Here is a 23018-nt window from a genome sequence, read left to right as displayed (position 1 = left end):
CCTGCCTCCCACAAACCTCCACTGTGCTTCAAAATAAGCACAATGCTTGGGCCTCTCTGAAGTTTGCCTTGTGGGCTTTTTCTGTTTGTTTTTTTGGAGCTAGGAGAGTTCACATTCCCAAGCTTTTCCCTGCAGCCAGTACAGCAGGGTTTATTTTTTTTTTAATAAAAAAGAAGAAAGCCGAGCTGCACATGTAACCTCAACTTCCCTGAGCAGGGCATCAGCCTCAGGCACTGAACAGGCACAGTAGAAGAGGCTGAAGGAGCTGGGTGAGGGTTCTGCAGCCTCATTTCTTCCTTCCCATGCCAAAATCTCAGTCCCAGCCACATCTCCAAACACAGCAACATGTACTGGAGAGAGTCCATTTTATAAAGCTGCTGCCTTTCTTATTTAACATCTAAAAGCATGAGGGGAAAAAAAAAAAAAAACAATAAAGTGGAGCCATTTTATCCAGCTACAACAGACACAGGACAGCACCTCCCAAACACCAACAATTTAAGAAAATAGGGGAAAACCAGGGAAATCAGGCATTTGCTTCCCAGCAACCTACTGCCAAAAAAAGGGGACTGCTGAGCTTGGAAAACACAGGCAGTTCCTTTGCAAGTCATAAGCACAGAAATGAGAGCAACCTCATCTTACCTGAACTTCTCAAGCTCTCCAGGATTTTTAGGTGAACAACAAAACTTTGCAACAACCTGGTACTCAGGGAAGGAAAAATGAGCAGGGCTACTTTGTAAGTCCCAGTTCTGCTGAATTTAAAGGATCAGCACAAATAATGCACACCTGGAAAAGGGATTCCTCTGCAGGGCAGGTGAGTCCAGAGGAAAGGGATGTCTCTTTAGGAGTCCCAGGGTACTCCAGGCTCTGCAGTGGGGTTTAGCAAAGGGCTTTACTGGAGATCCATCCTGCTGGGGTTGGACCCAGCTGCTGCCCAGCTGCATCTGCTGCTCCCAAAGGAAGGATGTATCTGAGCACAATGATTTGTTTTTATTTGGAATATTTGCTTCCTGCCACCAGGATGCATGTGCAGCAGCAGGGAAATGTACAGGGGTTCGAGACCTTGTGCACCATGTGAGGCAGAAAAGGTTTGTTAAGCAGGGTCTGTGTTACCCAGACATCTGCTGAGGCTGCAAGGGAGAGGTGGACAAGAGCAAACTGCTGAACCTGCCCACCTTCCTAATGTGGTGGGAGAGCAGAGCATTCCACTCCAAACCTCACCACACAGCTTGGCCTCTGTGCTGGGGTCAGGAATTACCAGGACAGAAGCTGCTACCTGAGCTGTGCAAGGGCTGAGCATCAGTCTGAGCAGGTGTGTCACCAGTGCTCTGTGAGGCCTCAGCAAGAGCATCCCTGAGGACAGCAGAGTTAAGGGAGCAGCCTTAATGAGTAGGGCAGGTGGAAGGGGACTTTATTTTCTGCTTATTCTGGTTTCCCCTGTGGTCTTAGTAAGGCTTTGTGTTGCCCTCAGAGGGGGGAGAGGCACTGAAGACCAGAGGTTTCCTCCTGCCTTGTCCTTCACAGGGATGCTCCATTGTTGCAGTCCCTGGCACCTGGGGACAGAGGAGCTCAGGAGGGTTTGTCACCCTGGTCTCGGTCTCTTCTCTCCAACACAACACTGTCAGGTGACACTGCAGAGCAGTGATACACTCTTCAAAGCCACTTTGCTTGCTTCCAGAGCTTTCTGCAAACTCCAGCTGGTCCAGGCTGCACACAGTGTGGCAGCACTGGACAGCAGGAAACAGCTGAAAGAAAACACCCCCAAAGTGGCCACAGCACATTCCCCAAATAGCAGCAGCCATTCTGCAGCCAGAGAAAGGCTACAAACAGAGGGGGAGAAAGTCAGTCTGCTGCCCTTGAGAGCATAGTCAGGCGCTAGTGACATGTGGACACAGATATCGACCTCAGGAGAAAGCTCTGTCTGCAAACTCCCTCTTTTGTGTGAGCATTTTAGTCTTTCCAGAAGTCCCAGAGATTTGTGTCCTGTTCTTTGCAGGGTACGTGGTTCCTGCTGGCTGCTCCAGGCACGACGCTCTGCATCTTACTGGGATGAGACTGAGATGGAAAAGTCACAGGTGCTGCTGGCCAGGAGCTGCTGAAGGCTGGCTGAGGGACAGGCAGGATCCTGCCTGCAGTGAGGCTCCTGGCAGGGAGCTGTGTCCCTTGGCATGAGACGAGGTGGCTCTGGGAGCACTGAACACTCCGATGTCTTCACAACATCACCCCGGAGGTTTTGACTTCCACGTTACTCTGCACGTTACACCTGCCTCCTGTTCTCCTTGTGGGAGAGGGAATCTAAGGGAACCCCGTCCCCACAGACTCACATGGCTGGGCAAGAGGAGAGTGGCTGTTTTATAACCCCCTCTTCTACCTCTGCTGACCAAAAGACTTTGTGAGACCCTCACGATTTTCCCTTCCTGATTCACAGGATATTTGTGACCAAGGGGAAAAGGCACACCTTCACCTTCCCAGTTCCGAACGCAGTTGAGTCAGAAAACCTCCTTTCCTTCAACGAACCCCCTCCTTGAGGGGTAGTTCATGTGCTTTCCTGCTCCTACCCTCAGCAGGAGCGAGAGAAACCTGACTCCGCATTCCCTTCCTGCTCCACAGGGAGACACATCCCTTCTCTCCAGTGACTTCCCTGCCGAATTTCAACAGCACAGGGAGTTTATCAAGGCTGCAGGTGACCTCCCTGGCAACCTACCACATGCCCACACACACACACACACACACACACACACACACACGTTCACACTCACACTCGCACACACAGCACCCCAGCCCACCAGGGAACCATCGGAGTGCAGGATGAGGGGGTTTGGATGGTCGGTGTCTCCGGGTGTTACCAGTACGGGGTGGTGGCGAGGAGGATCTGCAGGGCCATGGAGAAGCAGGGCAGCTGTGCCACGCTGTAGGCCACGGAGCGCGCGGGCGCCTTCAGCCGCAGCAGGTAGGCGATGGTGTGAACGACGCGCCCCACGCAGAAGATGAGGAAGTGGATCCTGGCCACTGCAGGACTGGGGTCCAGCATGGAGTAGATGGCTCCGAGGAAGAGGAAGGGAAAGATGTTCTCCATGTCATTGCGGTGGGCCCTGAGAAGGGAGATAAGGTTGTTCCATCCCGCCAGAACTCCCTGCTGTCTCCCATCCCTCCTAGCCATCCCTGGGTGCTGCTGGCAGCCTCCTCTGATGGATGGGGCAGACACAGCCCCCAAAAGACTTAGTTCCCCCTTGCACACAGAGGCAGGATTTCACACCCTTGGGATGCTGAGCTCCCGAAGCTTGCTCTCCGTGACTGGGATGCCTTTGCCCTGACAGATGACAGCTCCGGGGTTGGAGCTTTCAAACAAACAAAGCAAAACAAAGACCCTGCAAAGCTGCAAAAAGCTCGAGGCTGGTGCGGTGCCAGCACGGCACGGCCCCAGATGTGGCCACGTTACACAGTAAAAGGCAGTTTCCAGACCACAGCTTCCCCAGAGGAGAAACTCACAGGATGGGAGTGTTTGTGGCTTCGCCACTCTCTATAAATGCATCCAGAGGAGATCAGGGAGGAGCATCCCAGGCACCCCCACGCTGTGCCAGCAACACCTGGAAGGTGGAGGGACCACGTGGTGACACGTGGCACTGATGGAGCCAAACGCTTTGCTCCAGCTGAACATGCTCCTGGGTGTCACAGCATCAGCTGCCACCACAGTGGATCCAATCATGCCACCAGTGTAGGCTGAGTCCCTCCTCCCCCAGGCACCATCCTTTGAAGGTGGGAAGTCAGTCCCCAAAGCAACAGGCTGTCCATCACCTCTGCCTCTCCTTCTTTCCACAGCACAGAGCCCCATCCTCATGCTTCCATGGGGGGACTGTCAGGTCATGCTCTGGTTGGTGGGGATGGATGTGGGCTGGAGAGTGACTCAGGCATGAGGTCACTCATCAGGTTTTTTCTGTTATCTCTGAAGGTTTGAGAGGCAGAGATGAAACCTTGATAAGAGCTGCCACTGCTTCCCCATTCTTGTGCATGTCTGAATGTTCACAAAGCCAAGAGAAAATGTCAAGTTATTTCTTCACCAAGACAAAGGCCAGGATACCTGTGCTGCTGTTCTGCACAAGATGAGAAGTTCTCCTACCTGCTCTTTCCACCTGCATAGGAACCAGTCCCTATCTTAAGGGCCACATCCTCAAGCAAGGAGTGGGGTGCATGAACATGGCAAGGAAGCTGCTGGAAACCCTAATTCAGCTGCTCTGTGGGTGCAATTTTAGGACAGCATGGAGGAATTGGCCTAGGAAAGATACTAAAATGAGTCCTGTGTTGTAGCAGTGATGCCAGGAGGACTTGGTGTGGATGAACTGATCAGAGAGCCTGGACACAGAGATGTATTCCCTGTCAAACCTGGGAGGAAAAAGGGGAGCTGCCATGGCTCTGCTCCCCTCCTGATACCATCTGGGATGGTCTCCTTTTTTTCCAGGGAAACACCTTGAATTAATCTGTCTTTCCCAAGGCTGTGAACAGACCAGCAAGGATTGACTCTGAGTGCTTTAGCTGCCCAAGTCAGATCCCAGACTTCCCCAGGTCTTTGCTGCAGCTCCAGTTATTTATTTTTATGGAAGTTTGTTTATTGTGAATAATCAAAAGAGGATTACGATTATTATTTCTGCTATTATTTTCTTTTTGCTAGGAAGGAAACAGCTCATTTGCCCTCCTCCTCCCTCTGGCAGCCCAGTGATTAGGTAGCACTGGATGTTTTCAGCTCGTTTGCTATCCTACTCCCTCTGGCAGCCCAGGATTAGGTGGCACTGGATGTTTTCTAAAGCAAATGCTGGAAGCTGTGGGAGATGAGTGATGAGGGCCCCACCCACAGCAGAGAGCTGGCAGCTGAGGGCTCAGTGACAGGAGGGCACAGCTCCAGCCCCTTTCCTGCACATCACCCAGCATTCAGGGCACCTCCTTTGATAAAGGGGACAGCAAATCAAGCCCAGGGCTGAATAACCCCATGTTTTACCTCTGAGGAACTGTGAGCCCCACAGAAGAGGGGGAAGATTCAGAGCTTGCCCATTAGGGAGGCAGAAGTTATAGCAACCCTGTTCAGCCTCTTCCCAAATCCCTCACAAGAGCAGCCAGATACAACACTGGAACCAGTCACACAGTTCCCTGTCCAAGCTGTGCAAGGATCTGGGGGATTCAGGGTCCTGTCGGAGCAGGACAGAAAGAGACTTTGGGTGTGGGTATGGGATGAGACCTCAGGAGCTTGTGGGACTTTAAGCACCTAGGAAAGAGTTTGTGTCCAGAGTCAGCTGTTGGACCCAAACCCGGATCCTTCCACGTGTCCTTGCTCCAGCGCACACCCCGCTGCCATTAAAGATTAAACTGCTCTAGTGGCAGGGTCCCACAGCCCAGCTAGAGGCATTCAAACCACTTAGGCAATTACTTAATTAATGAGCCCTTTAGCTTCCCACTGCTCCTTTGCCAGCAGCTGCCAGGGATCCATCCCCCCGTGGAGCAGAGGGAATGCCAGCACCGCCGGGTTCTCACCTGCGGCACCGCTCCACGTCGGGGTCCTCGCGGCAGAACTGCAGCCCCCCGTTGCGCAGCGCGTCCTCCGGGTTTGCAAACGCCTGCAAGACAGTCCCCAGATCCTCACAACGCCTTCAGGAGCCTCAGAGGTAGAAGTCTGGCCCCCAGGACCCGTGGGGATTTCCTCCTGCTCTGGTTTTTCACCACCCTTCACAAGCACGAGGGCAACTGTGCTTCCATGTTTAACCCCTGTCCTGGGGGTTAAACCCTGCACCTCCCCAGGGGTTTTCCTTATCCTCCAAAAACCCCAGTGCTGCCTGCTGATCAGGTACCAAACCTCATCCCAGTCCACTTCTTCCCATGAAACCCATTTAAAGGAGACTGTGCCAAGCAGCAAGTGAGATCACTGCTGGCACAGAGCTTGCAGACACACTGTGGCATCTGAAAGATAACAGGACTGACAGATTAGGAAAGACTCCCTGGCTGACTTTTTGGCAGTGGTACCGTGTGATTTTCCCACGGGGAAATGGGATCCTACACTAATAAAGTTACAAATAAAGATGATTTATATGAGCTCCTCACCTATGCTCAGAAGCTGTTCCTCAGGGACCTGGTTACATGTGACAGCTTCATTTTGCAGCCTGGAAAGGGCCCTGGTGCTTTCTTTAATCATGTTACAAGCCTGGATGGTCCCAGGGCTAGAGCATCATTTAAAATCACAAGGGGAGGAGCCACATCAGTTACAGTCATGTCACAGCACAGGGTTATCGCTTCCTATTTTTTCTGAGAGCAGAAATCTCTCCCTCCTGTTCCGCTGATGGAATTGGAAACCCCTCAAATACTTTTAAACAGATTTTATAAACAGATGAGTTTTGCCAGGAATTCAATTTGGGTTGTGGGTGATAAAAGTCCAGTTAACCCCAAATCCAGACAGCAGCTGGAACTCCAGGTCCTCCCTGTATTTTTCCCCCGTGTCCAAGAACGATTTCCTCCAGCTATTGTTTTTATTCCCCATGACTTTCTGATCTCCTGGAGCATTCCCATAGCCAGTCAGCCTCCAAAAGCTCAAAAGCTTTCTGTTACATTCCAAGAAAAAAAGACCATTTCAATGATTTCTTCTCAAACCTTTTTTTCCCCCCTCCTATTCTTCCAGGCATGGCAAATTAACTGTAAACAGTCTCTTTCTAGAAGCATCTCACCTGCTTGCCATTTAAGATTTGTTTATTGTTTAGATTAGGTTTCAAAAATTATAAACATCAAGCTACAGATGGTAGAAACAAACAAAAAGGGCTAAAGAGAAGTGAGATATTTATCTGCTGCAGCTATGAAACTTGTTTTTCTTTCAACTTAAGTCCAAGAAACTCGGTTTGCTTCAGGAAAACTTTGTCGACCTTTACAGGAATAAAAGAAGAAAGAAAAACCACAGAAGCCCAAGGAAAAAGCCAGAAAGGGAGAGGAAGGAAAAGGAAACTGGATCTTACCTTCTTTCTGAGTCTCACTTGTCCCGTAATGATGGCAACGACATACATTTTTAAGATCAAAATTGTGCTGTAGAACGTAAATGACAGAAACACTTCGTTTTCCATCATTTTGGGGGAAGGTGCCGCTCGGTCGCCTCAGCACTCGGATCCTGTGGCGATCTTGGGAGAGGGGGCAGGAACAGCTGCGTTTAAACACGACACAAATCTCCTCATTTCTCCGGCCAAAGCCCACAGCCCCTGTACCCCCCCGCCAGGCTGATGGGGCGCAGCTGCCGCTGAGCAAAGCCCAGCCAGCCCACGGAACAGGCTCCCCCTGCCCCGCACACCCCGACACCAACCAGCTCCATGGGGACGAGATGCCCCGAGCCGGGATACAGCCCCCTCGACCCTGTGGGCCACAGCCAGGCTCAGCCTGGTCACAGCTTGAACCTCTGCCTCCCTAAAACAGCCCGCCACGACCCCCTGTCCCACCTCCCGTGCGTGCCCAGAGGGACAGAGCTGCACGGAGCATCCCTCGCCCAGCCAGGCAATGCTCACCCACAGACAGGAGCTGATCTGCTCTCGAAGGAGGAGTTAGGAAGAAGGCAGGCACCTACCTCAGCCACATCCAGCCCTGTGCTCCTGCGCTCGGTCCGTCCCCTATCCCACAGCCCACCCCTCTGCTCCCAGTACGTCCCAGTCCCGCCCAGTCCCGTGGCAGAGGCTCCCAGCCCTCCCCTACATATCCACCTGCCGAGGGATGGACAGCGGACAGAGCTGTCCCTTGGGCCACCAGCGCCCACCCCCCGGGAGCCTGGGCTGTCCCTGCACCCCGGGCTGGGAGGGGAGCCCGGGAATGACCAGCCTGGACCCCAACCGGGCAGGTCCTGGACTGCAAAGCCCGAAAAACTGCAGCAGAAGCAAAGAACAGCCTGCCTAGCCCTGAAGGCAGCTCGTCCTGGTTTCTCCGAGATGATGAATCAAGGCAGTCAGGTGGAATTCTGTCCTTGGTTTAGAAAACGCCACGCGAATTTGGAGCTGCCTTTTCCTCAGCCACCAAACACTGTGGGTGAAAGAGTAGGATCTGAGCCTCTGGCAGGCAGCTTGGATGGTCTTCCAGCCTTTAACTCCTTCTTCCCCAGCCCTGGCCCCAGTGCTGGCAGCAGCAAACCTCAGTGAGCCGGCAGTGTGGGAGCTGACAGGAGATCTCCAAATTTATTAGGGTGGAAGGGCTGGATTTGGTGTTTATTTCCTTTACACAGGAAAAAAAAAATTAAAAAAAGAAAAATACTTAATTCAGGAAAATGGAGACTTTTAGATATTGAGTGAAAAAAGAATGCTTTGAGGATGCAAGCAGTTTTATAATGAACTGACATGTTGGAATAAAAAAAATTCTTTCAAGCCACAAAAAAAAAGCCTCAAGGAACAATGAAACGAGTAGGGTTTAATCATCTATCAGGGCATCAGTGCCTCTAGGACTGGTTTCGTTCTTCAGGGCTTTTTAACTTCTTAAATGCCATGGAGCAAAACTAAATCCTGTCCTTTCCAAGAGGGTCCAGAGTATCCCAAGAGGAACATTGCACTAAGCCCAGGACCTGGCCTGTTGCTACAGCCCCTGGACAGGTTTGTCCCCAGCAATAGGATGCTGGAAGCATAAAGCAGTGAAGAAAATGCAAAGCTCAGTGTACAGTGGGGCCCGTGTGGTGCAAGTGCAGCAACCAGATGGAGATCCCGTGGTTTTGTGTTGCCATGGCATCGTGAAGGGGGGGGGGGGGGATGTGGACCAAGGAGGAGGCTGCATGGCTTCCTTCTTCAACCTGTTACCCAGAAATGTTTTGACAAACCAAAACCTCCTACCAAGAAATATTCTGCACGATGTGCCCACAAAGAACGGGAAGTTTGACCACAGTCCCACCTGCAGCACTTTGCACCATAGTGGTTAATAAGGTGTAAAAAGCACCCCAGTTTTGTATCTAACTGGTGGAAGAGAATTCGACATGAAATTGCAGGGACAGATCAACAGGTTTATCCTTCTCACCCTCCCCAGAACAGCTGCCTTTTGGTAAGTCTTGCGTCCTCAGCTACGCTGAGTGTTGACCTGGGAAATTCAGCTTGTGGTTGCAATGGTATTGTTAGTGCCCTATAGAGCTACTGGGCAGTTAATCACCAGCAATCTGAAAGAACCACACACGTTGCATTGAATAAATTGTGCTGTTCCTGAACCTGACTTTTGAACGTGACCAGACCTACAGTTCACGGACTACAGTCTATGAAACATAGTCGGGGCCTTATGGTTACGTTTTTGCAACACTGCACAGAGCCTTTGAAAACCCCAGACACTTGGTTTCAAGGGAGAGGTACTTGCAGCTGGTCACCACCACCCTGGCGTCGGGGCGGCTGCAGAACAAGCCCTGGCACAGCCCGGCGTGGAGCTCCTCAGCCTGGCAATGTGTGCCTGCCTCCAACAGGCTGCTTCCCTGGGGGTGGGAACGGGGACACCGGGACATGCAGCAGCCATGTGGACTCAGCCACTGCAGTAAGAGCTGGGGTGTTCACCACCAAACTACATCCAACCCCACCCACGTCTCCCTGGAGGTCACAGGGTTTTATAAACACCATAATGCCAAGAGTAAGTAGTTGGCAGCAAAGCCACATCCCAAACGCTGCTCCCTCCCTCTTCTCCTCTCCACAGCTGATAGGGATCAACCCACAGCAGAGAAGCCCTTGGTGCCTAAGGTCTGGGTTTATGCAGGGCCAGACCAGCCCTGCAGCAGGGATGAGACTTCCCCAGCAGTCCCTTCCCCAGCTCTCCCAAGGGTCTGGGAGAAGCCAGGCAGCCAGACCCTCCACCAGCACATCACACCCTCCAGGGAGCCGCTCCAGTTTTTACCAGCTGAGGATCCAGCCCACGGGGTCCTTGGTAGTGAGACCTTTTCCCTTCATGCACCTTCCTCCCCTCCCCAGGCAGCCATGCCTCACTGAACAGCAGGAATATGCACCTGCAGACAAGCCAGGACTTCTCCTTGCCAGCCAGCCAGACTTCTCCTCCTTGGCATTATTCAAACCCTGGCAGGAAGCCCTGGACAAATTGCACCAGCAACTGGCACAAATTTAAATTGAATGGAGAGATCAAGAAGTGCAGTTTGTTTAGGAATAAGCCCTCGGGGCAAACTCAGTCACACCATCTCTCTGGTGTGTAAAAATCACGTGGGCAAGGAAAGTTGTTTATTTTGTGTGTTTATGCATTTCAGACCCTTTCAGTATTACACAGAGTGGAGGAAGACCAGTGGAGAGGGACGTGGATGGGGATGAGGGGCAGAAGCTGCCTGTAAAGGCAGATGTAATGCTCCTGGGATCCCAGCTCCTGCTTGGTTTCCCAAGTTCAGGGGTCTCACACTGGGCAGGACACATCCACACGTGCACCTTCCTGGCTTTTGGAACCCAAGGCAATGCAGCTGCAGGAAGCATGTTTAACCATCCCATTAATCCAGGCGGAAGCAGGCTGTTAATATTAATGGTTTGATCCTCCTCCACAGATCACATTCTTCATTGCTTGAAGGAGACCAGGTCCTTAAACTACAAGCTGTGCCTTAAAGCCTCGAGAACAAGAAGTTTCAACCCAGGACAAGACCCACCCAAAATCAACATCACCAGCCAAAAACACTGATTTTTTTTTTTTTTGAGAAATTTTTAATAATAATCAAGGTCAGGCTTTGAAAGATTAGTCATCAGGTTAGACTGACCCTAGGAGCTGTGGAGAAAAGATGGAGGGTTTTGCTGGAGGAGGAACTGAACTGTAGCCGGCAGAAGGAATGAAAAATTCATGGGAGATGCTTGAGAAAAGTACTTAAAAATAGAAGCCTGTAATAGCAATCCTGCTTTGAAAAGATTATGGAATAAAAATCACCCTCAGTTCCCATACGGGCTGTTATTTATTTGACCAGCTGAATTACACTACAGTATTATAACTACACGTTTTTCCACTCTTGCTATGTTGGGGAATTTCCTGGTGGCAGTGACATGGGAGTTGTGTAATAAATCCTGCACAGTGGAACACTGGCACGTCTGCTGGGGTGGCACAGCCTGGGCTCCAACCTGATCCCAAAGGGCAGCAGACTCTTTGGGCAATTACAACTCAGATTCCCCAAAATTTTCCCAAACCCATTACATCCCACAGCCAGGGCTAGGCAAAGAGCCTGAGGGGACTGCTCCAGGCTGGAGAAGCTGGGCAGGTGGGTGGCACTTCTCCAGCATGTTCCCACATGCTGGTGGAGAAGGTGCAGAGGCCGGTTGGAGTTTTGCTTGCCCTGGGCCTACAGCTCAGCCCACAGCTCCAAGAAGAGCTGAGCCACATTCCTGGCTTGTTTCAATGCTGCAGTGTCCAGCAGTACCCTCTTTCCCTGCCATTTCTTCCTGCTGCTCCCAGAGCAAAGCCTTGGAGTCTGCACATGTAGCCCAGTGATCACTTACCCTGGGCTGCACCCATCCCGGGAAATCCCACGAGAGGCTGCGCTGGCTCATGGAGTCAAACACAGCTTTTCAAGTAAAGACATGAGCATTTTAACTATCTGTTAGAGAGAAGGGCGCTCCACCTGCCTTCACTCCTTAATCTGCACAAAAACTCAACCTCCGTGACGCACCTTCTTCTGCGGGTGAGTGAAATCCTGTTGCTTCACCTGCAGCTCCCCATCCCCAAGCTCCTGGGCTCCTCCTGCTCTTTGCAGCAAGCAGGACACAGAAGATACTGCAAAGTCACTAAGCAGTGGAACCATCAGCATCTCTGGCCTTCAGCATTAGCACCTCCAGAAACAAATGGGATGTTTCAGGCTCTGGCAAACTCCGGCAGATTTTGTCTGGTTTGTATTTTAGAGTGACGGTACTGGCAGGAGCTGCCTGAGAGGCCTCAGGCACGAGGAATGTACGATCAGATTCTCCCAAATTGTCCTTCACACTTGGAAGAGCAGATGCCTGCAGCAGGAGAAAGCCAGCAGGAGAGGCCCAGGGAAGGGGCAGGGGTGTGGTGGCTCTGAGTCCCAGGCAGAGCAGAACGGAGGAAGCTGCTGTTCCTCAGCCAGTCCCAGGACAGGGAACTGGTCCAGGGCCAAGTGAGAGGCAGTGGCACGTTGTCCTCCTGCCTTCTCCCTCCAGCTCCACCCACAGTCCCTTCCTGTCTACTCCCAGGCTGCTGCCCTGCTCCTAACCACCCCCCTGACCCAAATTGTCATACCCACCCTGGCTGCAGCGTAGTCACTGTGTCCCCTGCTGCTGTGACAGCCAGGAGACACCAGAAGAGAAGACATCAGGCTGGGACTGTGTGGGAAGTAGATTATTTTCTCCTGTTCTGAGCCTCACATGGATTCACGCCTGGGCTTTCTCTTAGAGGAAAGAATTCCTTGGCTAGGCTGCTCTGTGCCTTCAGCGATGCAAATCTGCTGGGAGAGTGGCTGAGGGAAGTTACTTCTCCTCTCTTCTGCTTTCTCCCTCTGCCCCAGCTTGTTTAAGAGCTGCACCTGCCACTGCTGCCACAGGGCAAAGGTGGGAGATGGGGGATCAGGGCTTGGGGTGTGGGGAAGCCACACTGCACTCACACACACTCTCCCTCAGCCACACCGCAGCAACTCGTGATGTGTCTGGCTTCCCAAGAACCAGATCCCATCAGTTGTAAACAACAGGCAAAAACCACTTACGTTACTGCCAAAAAAGAGGGAGTTTCCCTGCCAGACTGAGAGAGAAGAGAAACAAATCCTGCCCCCCAAAAAAATTCAAAATTGGGAAACATTTCCTAGACTTCAAGCATTTGCAAAACTACGATGTAAATGCAGATTCCCTGGTGGGATGCTCTTGAGCAAGAGCAAAGGTAACGGGTGCAGCGTGGTCCTGCCTCCACATGCTGTGCTGTGGAGAAATGGGAATCAGGCCATGTTTTACAGCATTAAGAGCACTGGCTCACAAACCCAGGACTGGAGGAGAAAGCAGCTCTGGTCCCAGATCCAGCCTTACAGAGACCTGGCATTCAACAGCAGATGAGCAGCTTCAAGGTGAAAAGTAGAAAACAAACCAAGATGGCCTTTCTCTTTTTCAGTGCCTGTCCAAGGGCTGGGATCTCCTGCTGTGCTGATCCACAGGGCTCTGCTCATCCTCAGAAGTGCAGTGGGGGGCCCAGCTTAAGAATAGGGACTTGTTTTGGCAGGTGGGCACCTCATCTCCTGGGCTGTTAACCCTGCCCTGAAACCCAGGAATAACAGGCTACAGAGCTCATTCATTTTAAAATCTTTTAAATTCTATTTTCAACAGAAAGACATTTTCAAGTTGACACACAGACATTGAAATATAGGACAATAGGAAATGGAAAGGTCAGCACATCACTGCCTGTCCCTGAGACGAACTGAGTCATCTCACCATCCTGGTGAGACCAACTCTAAGGAGACCTTTCCTTCATGGCCCTGCCGTAGAGTTTCACTCACCACAAAGCTTTCCAAAATGCAGAGCTCATTTCTAAAACCCCGAGTTCTCTGTGTCCCCTCCATCACCCCTAAATTAAACAGCAGCATTTCCTCCCACCCTTCCTTATAGGTCATGTTTTCTAAATCTCTTTATCGCACATGCTGATCTTCTAAACGCTCTCACTTCACAGAGCAAAGTCCTGGGCTAAAGGAGGGTGACTGTGCTTCCTAGAAGAGACCAGGGCCTCCTCCTCAGGAGCCCTGACTCAGGCAGAAGTCAGAGCTTCTCGGCAGTTTGAGGTTTTATGAGTTGAGTCATTGGTCAGCCCACAGCTGGCTCCAGACACAACCTAAAACTTTCCCTTTTCCCTGCCCTGGGTGACGAACAATACATCTTTCGGACTTAGTTTCAGGCAGAAAGGTGGTCCAGGTCTCAATTCTGATGTTGTTAATAAACACCTGCCCCATGCAGCGCTAAAAACAGCCTCCCCACAATCAGCCTGGAAAGCAGGCAGCAATTTAGCTGTATTATTTACAGCCCTCCTTGCCTGGATGCTTTTTATGGTGCTGTTGTCTCAGCTGGCCTCCTGCTCACAGCGGTGGGAGCACTGACAGAACACGACCCAGGCTGCACGACCCTGACTTTATCAAGAGCAGAACTTGGCCTGAATGATACAAGGAAGTAGAGAAACCTCTCCAGGTAGTGATGCTTGGGCTTACCATCCCTTCTCTGCCTGAGTGACCCTTCAGCAGGACTCCAGGAGCCTGCCCAGGTCCCAGGCTTCGATTCCTCTCCTGATTCACAGCCTGCATCCCCGCGTCCACGATGCGTGCCCAGGATCTGCTCCACCCTGTGTTTATGCAACCCTGACTGCTCCCCACAGCCCTCCATGAGGGGACAGATATGAGCTCTTTGCAAATATTTACAAAGCAGCAGAATGCATCTCTCTAACACAGCACGTTTCTGTTAACAGTGCCACCAACTCAGCCAAAACTGAACAAGAAGTGTTCCCTCATTAGCAGGAGAGAGGCTGGATCTGGGTGGGAAGGCACCTGCAGGGACAGGAGGCTATGGGATGCTGAGGCCACATTAGTGGGAATAGAGCTGTCCAGTTGGAAGGTACAGGGAGCTCTGCTGCACTGTAGCACAGCAGGGGAGGCTGGTGTGCATTTTTGGTGGTAGAAGGAGCTGCTGCTCTTCAGTGTGAGCAGGAACCTTGCAGGGTTCTATCAGCCATGGGACACACCGTGGTTTGAAGGCAGGACGTGCCCCTGTGGTAGACAGCAATGGACTGAGGCTCTCTATCCCCCTTTACCCTGGTTCATCCAGTCTTCAGGAGTCAGGGATTAACTTAAGCTCTGAATCACAAGGTTTAATTCTGTTTCTTGTAAATTTTTTGTCATACAGGACGGTAATGTTTGACAATTACATGCGTCAAGTCACCGTCCAAACGGTTTAAATTAAATTACTTCTTGAGACAATTAAGTTCCGTAATGAAGCATAATTTAAACAATAAACTCCATAATGAAACACAATTTAAAGTAAGATGATGAGGATGATAATATTTTTATGGGATCTCCTTCCCCTCTTGTTCATGTCACAGACAGACACACGGAGGAATTAGGAAGAACAGCAGTTCTTGCTCAGCTTTGCCTGACATTCCCCTCCTTCAAAACATGCCTGTGAAAGCACCTCTTACTCAGCTTTACCACAACCCCAATTGCTTTCATCTCTCTTCAAAGGAGATTTCTCCATGCTTTTGATTATCCCAGTCATACTTTCATATTTCCCTCCAAGCAAGCAGATGACCAGCACATGACTGCCAACTCCTTCACCCCTTGCACTCTAAATGTCCTTCAGCCTCCTAAAAGGTCATTTTTCTTTTAAATGCCAGGAGTCCTCACTGAGGGGTCTAGGATGACTCTCCACACCTAGTTATTTAGTGCTCCTGAGGGGGAGGGGGGCTACTCCCAAACTGAAGGAATTCCAGCTATGCTCTGTAGAAGACAGCCCTGGGACGCTCACAGCTATCCAGCAGTAGATCTGGCCTGTTCATCCCTGTTCCTTCAGGGCATTTTTGTATCCTCCAGCCAGTCTCCTCTCTCACTGTGCTGTTAGCATGGACTTAACATTGTTCTTTGCAGAGCACATCCGTTCTCCTGTTTTCAACTCATTCCAGCTCACAGTTGGCCCCAGGGTTCCCAACTCCCAAACACATATTTTAACAATAGATGGAAACTGAAGCCCTGCAGGCAACCTTTTATTTTAGCAGAGTGCATTTTTCTTCCTGTTAGATAACATATCTCCTGAATTTAGATTCCTTCCTGACCCTCCATCCTTATTTAACATTGATGAATCCTCATGAAAATTATACTTTCCAGGTTGTTCAGTGTAAGATTTGAGGCATAAATGAACAGGTCCTCACAGAGTTCTGCAGCTGGACATTGCAGAAGTGGAAGAATTAAATACCTCTCAGTTGGTCCTGCTTACTAGGGGGCCTCAGTAAGTGTCCATTTGCAGTCACTTCAGTTCGTGCTCCTAAGCTACAATATCCTCCCCAAAATTTCAGCACATGTAAATGTGTAAATTTTTTTTCCTGGATTTTATTTTTCTCTCTTTCAGTAACATAAACCAACCAGAAAGAACCTAGAAAAAAACCCATCAAGCTCTTGGTGGCAAGTCACTAAAGAAGAGAGATGCCTTGGCTGTCCTGCAATGACGTTCTGATATCTAAGCCACAGAGATGGACAGACAAGGTGCAGTTTCCAGGAGGCCTCCTCACTGTGGCCTCCACAGAAATCATCACATCCCTCCTTGTTCAGGACACCTCACTGCTGGTGCCAGGGTGTGCTGGCTGCTGGTGCCTGTTGTTCTCTGGTTACAGATCCCCTCTGAGACTCTCCAGCAAACTGGAAGCCTGTGGAGTCCTTTTGCCTTTGCTGCTCTTTCCTGGCCTTGCAACCAGCTGGTAATACTGAGCCTGGCTCCATAACCTCCCCAGCCTTCCAAGGGCAGCCAGACCAGGCCTGTCTGGACAAATGGGGAAGCTATTACAGCAGCAAATAGGCACCTTCTCCTGAGGAACCTACTTATTCCTCAGTGCCAAACACCAGAGCTGATTAAAACCAGGCAGAGATCTTTATTCAGGCATGAACTGGAGACAGAAGAGCAGGAATAGCAAAGGCGCCGGTCAGAAGAGCTGCTCTGCAAGACTAATTTTAGTGACCTGTATTTATGGCTCTTCCATGGGAGATGGGTGTAAGAGCAGGGTGTTTAGTTTTGCAAACCCCAAGCCAAACACAGCCTCTGATTCTGGTCCAGCCCCAAACCTACTGAGCACTTTTAAATCCTCTTTCACCTAAGGGTCTGAAAGGATCAGATGGGGCTGTCTGCTTAATAACATCACACCTTATGTGCTTTGGATGAAATACAAGCCACTGGCCACATCAGAACTCATGAGTGGAACGAGGGCACAGCATTACTCATGCCCTAAAATCCTCTTCCTGTAGGAATCCTCCCACACCATGTGAGCATCGTGTTTTCTTATTTCATCCAGCTCAAGTTTCATCTCCCTCACACAGTTTTTTTCCCTAAATTATTATTTACAACAGAATTCTATTTAAGATAGAATATGGGCTCAAGTTTCCCTGTTATTTCTTGTTCTCTCAGTGAGAGCTATTGCTACACAAGCAGAGAGGCTCACAGGAGAGCCACTCCACTCCAAACCAGCCTGGAGAACAAAACCAGAAAGTAGATCCTGGAGCCCAGTCAAAGACAAACAGAAACAGTGTCCGGTTTCAGATTCTGGGCTCAATTTTAAAAGCAAAGTTAAAAACCAAAGATGGGACTGAGGCAGGTGAAGTTCAACTCTAACAGCATCCCATTTTACCAATGAGCACCTGCAGCACAAGGATTAATTCTCTTTCTTGCAGATTTGTTGCCATACATGATGGGAATGCTCAATGTTTACACATGTCAAGTTCACCATCCAGACCGTTCAAACCAAATTACATCCTGGGACGATAAATTCATAATGAAACACAATCTGAATTGAGATGATGATAACAATAATCTTTTTATGGGATCTCTTTCCCCTCTTGTTCATGTCACAGAGAGACAAGCAGAGGATTAGGAACAGATGATGTGACTAAGCCAGTGCTGCTGGAGATGGGTGACAGCACCTTGACTTGACCCCTGGAGTCCAAATGCAGTTCTCAGATCTAATCACTAAACCACAGAGGATGTCTGCACCAGGAATGTTTAGTTACAAGTCAAAACAAAGCCTAACTGCCAGCATCGATAGCCCATCCACTGGGTCTATCGCTACCACTTCATACATTATTCATCTCGATCTTGCACAACACAGGCCTTGAAATCAGAACCCGGAGGCAATCAGGCGGGAGCAGAGCCAGGTCTGCAGCGAGGGGTGAAAAGGCGAGGCTGGTAAATGGTAAAGCACCTTCCGCACCCTGCTTTGCTTTCCTGAGTTCCTGCCCCGAGGGTGACTCTTTCAGCTGCCAGCCCAGGTGGATTTGCGTGGTCCAGAGGTGGCTGCTGCTTATTTGCACCTGGCTTTGGGTAGCAGAGAATCACAGAACCATTCAGGCTGGAAAAAATCTCAAAGATCTTCAAATCCAACGTTAACCCAGCACCGCCCTGTTCACCACATCCCCAAATGCCACATCCACGCCACTTTTGAACACTTCCAGTGATGGTGAACCAGACCATGAGCTGCTGTGTGCTCTTGCCCTGCAAGAGCAGACACCCGAACCAGCACAAAAGACGTCCATCTGAGCCCCGGGGTCCTCTCAGTACTGGTAGTCAACAAGAGTTAACTGCTAGTTAACTAGTACTTAAACTCTTAACAGCAATTCTCTCCAAGCTATACCTTAATATCTTTATTCCTGACACCAAAATATCAGCCTGGAGGGTGTCCAAGACATAAAAGTCTATTTGAGGAATGGACACCTGCTAAGATCACCCAGCTACAGGTTAAATCTCTTCTCCTCAGAGCCTGCCACTATGGCAGTTCTGGAAGCTTCTGCTCCTATGTTTTCCCAAAGCCAAAAGGCTGCCTCCCTCCATCCCTACTCCCTCTGGAGCACACAGTGGCCTGTTGAGGAGCAGAGCCAGTTTGGCTGTCAGGCACTTTAATAACTCCTTGTGCTTGTTCTGAGAAAGACCATCTCCATCCATCATTGCTTGATGGAGTTGATATGAGTGAAAGATCAAACAGGTTCCAGCACCAGGTCTCACTGGAAGCAGAGAAGTGTCCTGCCAGCTTATCACCTTGTGCTTATCTATAAAACATTACATTTCCAGCAAGTTCCCACAGGAGGCAAGAAATGTGAGACTTCCCTCACCCACACTGATGCTGATCAAGCATGGCTTTAAACACGTTCTGTACCTCTCACTCCCACCCCTACCAGGTAACACCACCTGTGTAGCTCCACCTGCTGAAAACCACTTGATATAAGATTCAAAATCACATTGTTTTCCCTTTGCACCACGGCCAAAGGGCAGCAGCAGCACTGACAAACTCTGCTCAGTCCCCAGCTGGTCTGGGGAGGTGTTGTGCTGGTGCAGACCAGGTAAAGCTCTGGTCTGGACAGCCACTGGATCCAAACCCTGTGAGGTCCTCAGGGCTGGTTATTCACCCTGCCTGTACAGCACAGTGAGTCTCTGCTCTCTGACTGCAGTTCAGGCTCAGGCAAAAGAGATTTGAGGTTCGGCATCTGGGTGGGAAACACTTTTCTCTTATTGTAGAGAAGAACCTCTCAACTCCATGTTTCAAAGACAGCAACCAGAACAAAAACCAACCCTTACTGGTATATCAGAATTTTACAAGGGCTCAGACATGATCAAAGGAATTATTTCACGTGGGCAGATTTATCTGGACAAGTATATAATGTTTTATTTCACTCAGATCCCAAGATCACCCACACCTTTCCCTGTTGGACTACCCTTTACAGAGCACAGCAGCACACACTGACCCAAGGGACTCTGTCACTCTGTACCCCAGACAAGGATTTTTAAGCCTGCCCAAGGCAAATCATGGTTCAAGACAGAAGAGAATTGCTACACCCTTTGCTGTGAACCACCATGCCAAGAAGAACTTTCATCATCCACAAACCTCAGTTTTCCTACCTGCAAGAGAAGGATGACAGGCTCTTGACTCCCTGGGCGTTCCTAGAATTAGAGAACGTCTGCTCAACATTAATGTAGATTTTGGTGTTTTGTGTTATTGTTACTGTCACATTATAGAAAGGTCAGTGAACACATTCCATGAGTCAGAGCCTTTCCACAGCACTAGTGTAGCTCCCAGACCTTAGCCAGGCTCTGTGTTTGGACAAAGCCCACCACAATCCCACTCTTCAAGATTCCAATGTGCGTCAGCGTGGCAGCCCTTTCCTGTCCCTGCCTCATCTCTGTGTTTAGGGTAAGGAGCACTTGGAAGATGATGCTGAAATTAGAGCGGGGAAAGAAAACAAAAAGAAACCACATATACAGAGGAGGAAAAAAAAGGGTAAAAATAAACCAAAGTCCCCTCAGAAAAACTCCAACCATTAGAGAGTGTCTAGCCAGAGTCACAAAGCAGGGAGAGATTATACAGAAATTAAACTGAATGTAGGGAAAAATGAGTCTCCCAGCTCTTCTTCTCCAGTTGGAAACCTTCAGCAAGAACCTCTTGACAGCCCAGAACCTCGTGTCAAAGAGCAGTCATGTTTCCAAAACTCTTTCACATACAGAACTTGGAAACATTGAGGACCTTATACATTCTCCAACAAAAATACAGACTTTTTCTGGGAAAAAACACTGATTCATTGACCCTACAATTCTTACCTGGATTACTTACTCTTGCACTCCGTGGACTCAAGGCAGGGCATTTCTAGCACCCTGACCCCTGGCTGGAGACATTCCTTGGCTCACCAGCCAACTGGGAATGGCTGCTGCCTTGTGATTGGAAAGCCATGCTAACCACCCACATCCCAAATTCTCTAGGCTCTCTGCTGCCTTAAGTCCTGGGAATGCTGACTTTAAACCAGGCAAACTGTAGGTGGGTGACAAAAAAATTTCAACACAAAGAAAGCGGGATAAGGCCAGGCAAAACTGTCCCCCTGGGACTTTCCTCTCTCCTCATCATTAAATGCTCCATCTCTGCATCCCTCATCTCTCCCTTTGCCACACAGACACCCCATCTCCACTGCCTCCCCCACCACAACAGCTTTAGCACTCTGCATTACTCCCTGCAAACACCATATCCTCCTGCTAAACCAAGTCCCTCCCTTCCCTCTCCCTGTAACCCCCCTACCATGTCCTTTCCACTCCCTTTCCTCACCTTCCCACCACACCACTGCTGAATAACCCCCTAAATCACAGACACCCCAAGCCTATTGCACACCGAGCACCTTTCCAAAGTTCTTCTCTGCTAAAAAAATTTTTGGTACCTTCAGTCTGTGGCAGTTGACTCAAGATGACCTGCTGCTGGCTGACCACCCCCACCCTCTGTGCTGGTCAGGAGGGCAATGTGAATACACGACAGGGTGCCAGTTCTGTGCCCAGGGCACAGAAGGGTGTTGAGATGAAACAAGGTGTGTTCAGCAGCACAACACGACAGGCAGCAAGACACTGCACTGTGCACTGTGTGTTGCAGGGTCTGTGCTCCACTTGGAGCTTCCAGACTGCTGTTCAAGGAAATTGCCATCAATGTCAGCCTCACCACCACTATTAGACATCTCATCCATGTCCAGGCCCAGCTTGAACCCATTTAACTTGTAATGGATAATGAGATAACAGCATGACATGTTGCAGCTGAAGATTATTTAAACACCCATCTGGTACCTGTTATGCAGCATACGTCCTATTGTTGTATAGGAAATATATGCCACCTCCCTCCCACATGGAAAGGAGATCTATAGATATGTCCCATGCTACCCCTTCTTTTTGCACACATGAGGTAATTCTCATTCTCTGTGCCGTTTCCATCATATTTATCATGCATTTCCCATCTGTGTTTTGGGAGATGCAGTCCCTTCCAGGCTGGTGAGACTCTGTGAAAAGACACAAGAGCACAATGAAAAATTTGCTAGGGATGTCTCCTTGCTCCCTTCACACATTAATCAGATGTGCCATCCAGGTTTGGAAAGAGGGGACCATAAACCTTCACACTGATTCCCCCTTTGCAAGACACACAACTTGGCACCACCCTTTGTCCCAGAGGGATTCAAGGGTGACAGTCTGTGTTTGTGGGACCGTGCTCTCTTTCTACAGGGGAACGGTGAAATACCTGCTGAAGCCTGTGAGGTGAGCAAGGCCTGCTTGCACCTTTAATTCAGATGGACAGACGAGAATCTGCAGATCTCAGCTAAACAGCCTCGTTTCTTTATCCAAACTCTCCATCTTCCTCTGGCTGTCCTCAGTCCCCTGCTGAAATTGCTCTCCGTGAACCCTCCTCAGCCACGTGGCGGGTTTGTTGTGTATCCCAAGAAATCACGTTTCTCAACACAAGTGGTCAGCTCTGCAGATGTGAGTCCACCCTCCTCTCTCGTCTGTTTTTCTCAAACGTGACTCACTTCTCTGCAAAAAGTTTTTCTTCCCTGTAAATCCTGGACCAAACCCTGTGTCTGACGCCCCATCTAGCGTTCAGCACGGACAGATGCAGGGGGCACCGGGGCGCCGAGGAAACAGGTGACTGGAAAATTCCCAGCATTTTTTCACCGGTATTAAACCACTTCCGTGAAATTATCATTTGAATTGTCTCCAAGAGAGCTCGGACAGAGCCCAGGCAACACGGAATCCTGCATATCCCACGGCCAATTCCTGGCCTCTGGCCTCTCCGCAGCCTCTGGGTGAACTAAGGGAGAGATGGCTGATGGAAAGCCCAGGAAACCCAGCTCCTCAGGTGTCAGCTCCCCGGCAGCCCACCCTGCGGCTTGGACCACACCTGGGTAAATTACTTTGGAATAAGAAGCCAAAGGTCTAAGCTGTGCCCACCTCAAGGCTCGATGGCAGCTGACAGCGTGGATTTTCTTTAAACAGGTAACAACGGTGCTTTCTGTGAGTTTGGCAGCTGGCAGCACAGGGCACTGGTTCTTTTTTCACGTCAGATCCTGAGCGTGTATTTTGAATACTGCACAACGCTGCTCAGTGTTTTTTCAATGAGATTTTACACATTTTTTTCATTAAAAAAAAAAGTGTTCGCTGAGAAAATAAAAGCACTTTCGGTATTTGTCCTTCTCCTCTGCAAACACACTTTTTTTGGCGGGGGGGGGTGGGGGGGTGGGGGTGGGTGGGTAATTCTGAAGTTGCCAGGACAAGAAAATGTGCTCTGAGAACCTGGTTTTATTAAAGCAGCTTTCTGACACGTTCAGTTCTGTGAGCTGCAGAGCTCCAGGCACTGCTACGGAAATCCTTGGGCTGTGCGATGCTGAGTGACACCCTCTTGCAATTAAAGCTCAAAACAAGCATCTCAATGTTCTCCGTTAATCACTAGCCCAATTAGCACCCTGGTTAAGATGTAGTGAGATTCCAGTCCTGTTTCCCTCAGAGCTGGGATTGTTCCGATGAAATTCTCACTCTGCCCATGCAACGGTCTGTTCACAACACTTTCGGTTC

The 23018-nt window shown here is 50.0% G+C and overlaps 1 protein-coding gene across 9 annotated transcripts; it reads right to left on the bottom strand.

Annotated features, from left to right (window-relative positions):
- Window positions 1–968: 968 nt before the first annotated feature.
- Window positions 969–22566, bottom strand: PTGES (prostaglandin E synthase). Of its 9 annotated transcripts, XM_027649812.1 has the most exons (6): window positions 22398–22566; window positions 21691–22248; window positions 19551–19592; window positions 6981–7162; window positions 5518–5600; window positions 969–3089 (listed from the first exon to the last, which is right to left on the bottom strand). In XM_027649812.1, exons 4-6 carry the CDS (start codon window positions 7086–7088, stop codon window positions 2840–2842), a joined length of 441 nt encoding a protein of 146 aa, XP_027505613.1. In that variant the 5' UTR covers window positions 7089–7162; window positions 19551–19592; window positions 21691–22248; window positions 22398–22566; the 3' UTR covers window positions 969–2839. The 9 variants fall into 9 exon arrangements, with proteins under 9 accessions (XP_027505613.1, XP_027505611.1, XP_027505614.1 ...); XM_027649810.1 differs by having other exon boundaries at window positions 21691–22566; XM_027649813.1 differs by lacking the exon at window positions 21691–22248.
- Window positions 22567–23018: the final 452 nt, after the last annotated feature.

Source organism: Corapipo altera, unplaced genomic scaffold, assembly GCF_003945725.1.
Source record: "Corapipo altera isolate COAL_440 unplaced genomic scaffold, ASM394572v1 268, whole genome shotgun sequence".
NCBI classification, from domain to species: Eukaryota; Metazoa; Chordata; class Aves; order Passeriformes; family Pipridae; genus Corapipo; species Corapipo altera.
The sequence above is the reverse complement of the archived record's forward strand: the minus strand, read 5'-3'. Positions and strand labels throughout refer to the sequence as shown.

What these genes read in the sequence shown, in the direction of transcription:
- PTGES (XM_027649810.1), bottom strand. Translation starts at nt 7,088, where the DNA reads ATGATGGAAAACGAAGTGTTTCTGTCATTTACGTTCTACAGCACAATT. An exon ending in AAGTGAGACTCAGAAAGAAG is followed by an intron (nt 5,601 to 6,980) that starts GTAAGATCCAGT and finishes ACTGTCTTGCAG; the next exon opens with GCGTTTGCAAACCCGGAGGA. An exon ending in GACGTGGAGCGGTGCCGCAG is followed by an intron (nt 3,090 to 5,517) that starts GTGAGAACCCGG and finishes CTCCCTTCTCAG; the next exon opens with GGCCCACCGCAATGACATGG.